The sequence below is a fragment of the Nanorana parkeri genome, unplaced genomic scaffold (genome assembly GCF_000935625.1).
Source record: "Nanorana parkeri isolate BGI_ZX_2015 unplaced genomic scaffold, ASM93562v1 scaffold41, whole genome shotgun sequence".
Classification (NCBI taxonomy): Eukaryota; Metazoa; Chordata; class Amphibia; order Anura; family Dicroglossidae; genus Nanorana; species Nanorana parkeri.
In genome coordinates this window covers 1,610,283-1,616,574 of record NW_017306309.1, presented here as the reverse complement: position 1 = coordinate 1,616,574, position 6,292 = coordinate 1,610,283, and the positions used below count along the sequence as shown (strand labels likewise).

Below are 6,292 nucleotides of genomic sequence, written 5' to 3'. Positions count from 1 at the left end.
TATAACTATCTATAACTCTCTATCTATCTGCTGACTGTAACTAACTATACTAGAACCCTCTCTATCTCCTACAGCACATTACATGGGGCCGCGGTGTCAGCAGCCTTATATAGTGTGCTGCAGGGACTTAGCTGTGAGACATGATTGGGCAGAGTCATCGTGACTCTGCCCAATCATGGCTCTACATTTGTACTGAGCCCTGATGGGGTGCAGGACTGTAGCCAATTACCGTTTTCGGACGGCGCAGTGCATTGTGGGATGTGCCGGGGTCGAACAGACCGCGGACATCACGCTAGAACATGCAATGTTCGAGTCGAACCTATGGTCGACTCGAACATGCAGCCCATCCTTACTGGCTATAGCCAGTCAGCTGTTTTATAATAACATAAGGATCAGAAGTACAGTGCACAGCAGGGGACACCAGCATCTGACACTCCCAGAATTCTCTATTGAGTCTGACAGCAGTTGATCAGAGTGAAGATGGGGGACACAGGCCACCAGAGGTATAATACATCTTCTTCTTGCAGGACAATAACACTGCCGCTTTAACACTATTATGGCTTCTACAATGCTTTGTAAGCACACATCCACTTACACAAGTCATGCAGGCAAATCACTTACCTACTCCTTCCTTCCCATAGGCAAGACTGGGTGGAACTTTCACTAGTCGCCTCTCATTTACACACATTCCAATCAGGGCTTTGTCCATTCCTTGAATAATCTGTCCTTTTCCCACAAATACGTTGTAAGTCGTTCCACGGTCATAACTGTAAAATAGTACAGGATAGTTATGAAATGCCATTTCCTCTTTGGCCTAACATACACCATCTGTTGTGATTTTATCAAAGTTTATTCTCTTTAAGCTTTCCTCAATAATGTTCTACGTCAAGTTTTACCCAGTCTTTGAAATGAATGACTGTCATTTGTCTGTCATTCAATAACAGCGCACATCCACGAGGGAAAGGAATCAAATTCTGGATCAATAACAGCAGCTTTCAGTACGTTACGTTGGTCACTTTCTGATAGCTGCAATTAGTGTTTGGCAAGTGTTTTCTTATGGTAATGTTTAAACATCTACAGATGGGACAACATGAACAATTTAAACAATCAAGGAGCCTGAAAAGAAATGTCATATGAAGAAACTAGTACAGAACAGGCAAGCAGACTGGCTGGATGTAAAACCAGATGACCAGAAGGCCGAACCTGTGACCTGCAAGCAGAGAACTACCATTACCATATATCAAACAATCTTAACTTATCTTTCCAGCTACCTTTTGTGAACTAAAAAAGAATGCACAAAAGAATAGATGAGGAAAGGAAGAGGAGGGGTTAGTAGTCCAAATCAGGACAGCAGTTCAGAATGACTACCATGGCTCCCTCCATAGATACGGTGCATTGAGTTATGATACTCTACAACAGGAAGTAAGTTATTAGTAGGATCACCGGGCGAAATGTAACCGCTTGAAGACCAGATGTTTAGACCCCCTTCCTGGCCAGGCCATTTTTCAGTATTCAGCGCTGCGGTACTTTGACTGACATTTATTCTGTCATGCAACGCTGTACTGAAATTAATTTTATACCATTTTTTGGGGACAGATAGAGCTTTCTTTTGGTAGTATTTAATCACCACTGGGATTTTTATTTTTTACTATAATAAGGAGAAATTACTGAAAATTTTGGAAAAAAATAGTTTTTTTTAACATTATGTTATAAAACAACTAATATTACCCACTTTTTTGGTAAAATTTTAAAGTCTGGGTCACGTCGGGTAAATAGACACCAAACATGTCAAGCTTAAAAATTGCGCGCACCCACGAAATCGCAAAAAAATAGCATACCCAAAATTGTCCATAGGAGACGCTTTAAACGCTTTTAGTGCTCATCAGTTTAGTGTTATCAGTGATTGATGACCCTAAAATTATTGCTCTCATTCCGACGTTCACGGCGATATGTAACATGTGCGGCGCAATGGGTGCAATCGTCGTTTTCGCAGGTATGCGCACCTGACGCATGTTTACATGCGGGTATGTAGGGGTGGGGAATTTAAAAAAAAAAAAATGTATTCTTTTTTATGTGTAACTTTTAAAAAATTGGGGGGAGGGGGAAATTTAAAAAAATTTTCTATTTTTTTTTTCACTTAACTTTATTGCTATCACAGAGGGGGCTGAGAAACCCCTCTATGTGATAGCAAAAGAGGTGACAGGTCCTCTTTATGGAGACATCAGGGGTCTCCAAGACCCCTAATGTCACCTAGGACCCCCATGAAGAAGCTGATGAAGCAGAGATCAGCTTCATCAGCTTCTCTACAGCATCTGAAGCTGGAGAGTGACACAAGAATGCGGAAGTGATGTAATGTACTCCACTTCTGCATTCTGACAGCGGAGAGGGGACCAGAGGGAGATCGTGAACCGACCTCCCTCTGATCCCCTGTGACGGAGGCAGTATGCTGGTCCCGGGCTCACACCGGAGCCCGGAACTAGCTTGACAGCGGGAGGCGCGTCACAGGACCTCATACAAGCGATCCGCCGGCTCTATAGCAGGCGGATCGCTTGTATAGTAACGGGCATCGCTGCCTGTTTTAAAATAACCAGCATTTCCCGCTCGCGGGCGCCGCGCCCGAGCGGGTGTGTATGCAGCCATCACACCTAAAGACTGATAAGCTATTGTATATTAGATTTCTCTTTTGGGGTATACATAGACTTTATGACACACATAAATAATGAAAACAGTTCTTCCTTTCCTCTTCATGGTAAGAAGAGGGAAAGATCAGCCAAGTTTCACAAAGATTACATGGAAAACATCTGGGAGTGGTAACAAGTACTTCGATATCTTATCTCATCCTAGAATAACCGGGCAAGGTTGGACCATTTATGGCCACCCTAAGGTTGTACATAGACCTCTCACAAAGAAAAATAGCTGGTCAGAGATCTGCACTTTCCTGTCCCAGTCCAAGATCTTTTGGGATCTGCTGCTGAAGTTTTCAGCTACAGAGCACACCCAACTAAAGCTTGTTTTCTTTTCTAGAAAGAACATGGACTCACTGTTCATGGGTCATGGTGCTTCTCAATTATTGCTTTTCTTTTTTTATCAATTCTTTTTTCAATTATTTCTATTGCGTTGTCTCATGATTTCTTAGTCATTAAGGGCATTTCAATTACTGTCCAGGAATGCAGCAGTTCATACTTCAGAATTGGTGCTGACGTGTATTCTGTAATGTGATGCCAAGCCTTGCGTGCAGCTATTAGTGTGTAGTTTACACAGAGTGCAGTGATAAGTATGCTAGGACATCACTATAAACCAGTCCTCTGTACATTCTGGTTATTAAAAGTGATGCTTAGAATGACTGCATGGCTTGACAATATTGTACCATGCATGAATATTCCAAGACTGAAAGATGGCCCTATACAAGCCTGTGAGGGCTCACTGTACAGGTGCCGCCAATGCTAAAGATGTTCTCTACTAGAGTGCCAACATCCAAACAGACCGTGGCTATCCAACTGAGAGAAAGCAGCTGCTGGCAAGGTACCCGGAGGGCTAGGATAGGATGGGGGTTAGCATTGGTGTTATTAGAGCTACAGCTATCTTTTAAGTCTATTTCAGCTAAGTCCTATATGCATTTTAAAGAGAAATAAATGAGAAATAGGCATTAAATATAGGTTGCATCTGTAAATACAGACCGTTGAGAGCAGGGGTAGAGAAACGCCAGCCCTCCAGCTGTGGTGGAACTACAAATCCCATGAGGCATTGCAGGATTCTCACAGCCACAGACATGACTCCCGCAGAGAGATGCTTCATGGGATTTGTAGTTTTACCACAGCTGGAGGCCCGGAGTTTGGCTACCCCTGGTTTAGAGTGTACTGAGCAACATGAATCCATCTTTTAAATGTTGAGCAGTAATACAAAGTGCTTAGAGACAGAACTGTACCTGCATGATGGATGGTTAAGTTCTCCAACGCTCATCATTCATTTTACATGATCATAAACAGAGCCAGATTTATACCCCCTGCTCCCTTTGTTGTCTAGCTAAAGCTGGCCATACACATATCAGATTTTGTATGTTTCCTGGTGAAGCGGACAAAATTCGATCTGTGGGTGGCCAGATTTTTCAATTAGCTTTTATGGAAGGAACCAGGTGGAAAATGGCCAGCCGCAGGACTTCAGCCAATCAGCTGCAGTTACTGTTCAGGTATTCTGACAGCCGTGGGTGCTGGCAGGGGCGACTCCTCCATCTGCTCCTTAGCTCTATTTTCTCATTCTGCTTGTGGGGCTGATTGAGAAAATTCTTCCGATGTATGGTCAGCTTTAGTATTACACTACTAACATCAGCCTCATAGCCACACATTTCAAACCAACGCCAAAGGCAGAAAATCTGATTGGTACAATTTGCCTACACTGCATCAGTACATCTAAAACTGATGAACGCTAGCAGCCCCTACTACATGTAGAGAATGGGTAACCTGTACATACACAGTACACAATTCCACCCGTGAAAACGCACAAACTGTGGTGCAGGGACAGAAACACTCAGGATACAGGTAGTTTGCAATGGGAAGTAGAGCTGCAGTCTGGAATTTCAATTATACAAGGGAAAGTGTCACTTGGAGTCAGGAGGAGGTTGTGTGGCCACTGCCAATGTTGGCTCTTCACAAAGCGGGTCTTGGTCGTAAACAGTACTTCAGCATTACATTCCTAACACAGGGTTTATGAGAAAGACTTAGCGCTTTATCGAATTGGCCCTCGTGTGTGTGTGTGCATGTGCTTGCAGATAGAAAAATGGAAGTTTCACTAGGAAATGTGGCACCATATAAATATTTGAAATAAATAAACTCTCCTTCATTTGTTAGCTCACAAAAGACTTGTACTTCATAAGTCAGTGGCCAGGCAACTTCGGCAATCCAGCTGTGCCGGAAATACAAATTCCATCATGCCTCTGGGAGTCATGGCTATGGCTGTCAGAGTCTTGCAATGTGTCATGGGACTTGTAGTTTCACCACAGCAGGAGTGTCGAGGTTGTCCTCCTCTGTCATATATAGTGTGTGTGAACAATAGAAAATAAGGTTGTTATCCGTAGCAACCAATCACGTACTAGCCTTCATACTGTAATCTATCCTGGATACATTAAAACTGGAATATGATTGGTTACTAAAGTCAACAGCCTCACTTTTGTTTGATCCTGCTACTACAATATAAATCAGCCCATGTGTGTCTTTTGTATGAAAACTGAGAGTTGAGGTGCTATGCAGTTAGATTGAGTATATTTCTAGTACAGGTTAAAGCGGTAGTAAACAAAAGTCAAATCTTGGCATCCCAGGAGGAGTTTGCCATAGGGCTCATTCAGATGGGATCGCACGTTCGTGTAGCGTGCACGCCTGTAAAGAGACCCGACCCCGGAAAGGGACACGTGCTACGTGTTACTGCACGCAGACTGTTCTTCCCTATGGGGGGGACGCAGTTGCACGCAATTTTATGCTACCATGCGCACACCCAAACCTGCACATCCATGTGGGTCCGGGTGCCTGCACTTGAATGCACACTGTCTGTATCTAAGTGAAGGCACTGGGACCCACACAGATGTGCAAGTTTGGGTGTGCGTGTGACCATGTGTAACTGCATGCAGCTGCATCCTCCCATGGGGAGGAAAAGGCTTCTGTGTGTAATGCAACACCTGTCCCTTCCAGGATTGGGTCATTTGACGGGCGTGCACCCCGTACAGACCTGCACGCTCATCTGAATGAACCCAAAATGTGCTTGTATGCGCAGCTCTGCCATGTCATTGTTGTCTCCATTGCCGGTGCTCCCAACCTCTCCCAGTCATCTTCTGGGTTTAGTGTCTTCAGGCTCTTGTGCACCCACTTGATGTAACTCCCACCCACGGGCACAGCAGTTACTTCACCTTGGCACAAGAACTTGCAGAGCGGAGCATGCACAGCTCAATGTACACAAAGGCTGACAGGCAGAAAGAAGCGACTATGACAGAAGTCTCTCCTGCTTTAAAAAAAGAAAACTTTACCTAAAATAAAACGAACTTAACTTCTACTTAAAAAACAAAATCTGATTAAGGATTGTGGTAGGATTGGTGGTATTCTGCATTGCGCTGTATAGAGGACTACAAATCCCAGCAATAATACATTATACAGCGCAATGCGGGAATACCACCAGCTATAGAGGAGTACAACAAATTCCTGCAATAGTACATTATACAATGCAATGCAGAATACCACCAGCTATAGAGGACTACAAAACCCAGCAATAGTACATTATATAGCGCAATGCAGAATACCGCCAGCTATAA

General features: G+C 43.8%; 1 protein-coding gene across 1 annotated transcript in view; it reads right to left on the bottom strand.

Annotated features, from left to right (window-relative positions):
* FKBP9 (FK506 binding protein 9) overlaps positions 1 to 6,292 on the bottom strand; it is a 53,886-nt gene that overhangs the window by 38,624 nt on the left and 8,970 nt on the right. The window contains exon 2 of the mRNA XM_018571416.1: positions 622 to 767. Within this exon, the coding sequence (XP_018426918.1) occupies positions 622 to 767 (146 nt within the window). The remainder of the gene's footprint in view (positions 1 to 621; positions 768 to 6,292) is intronic.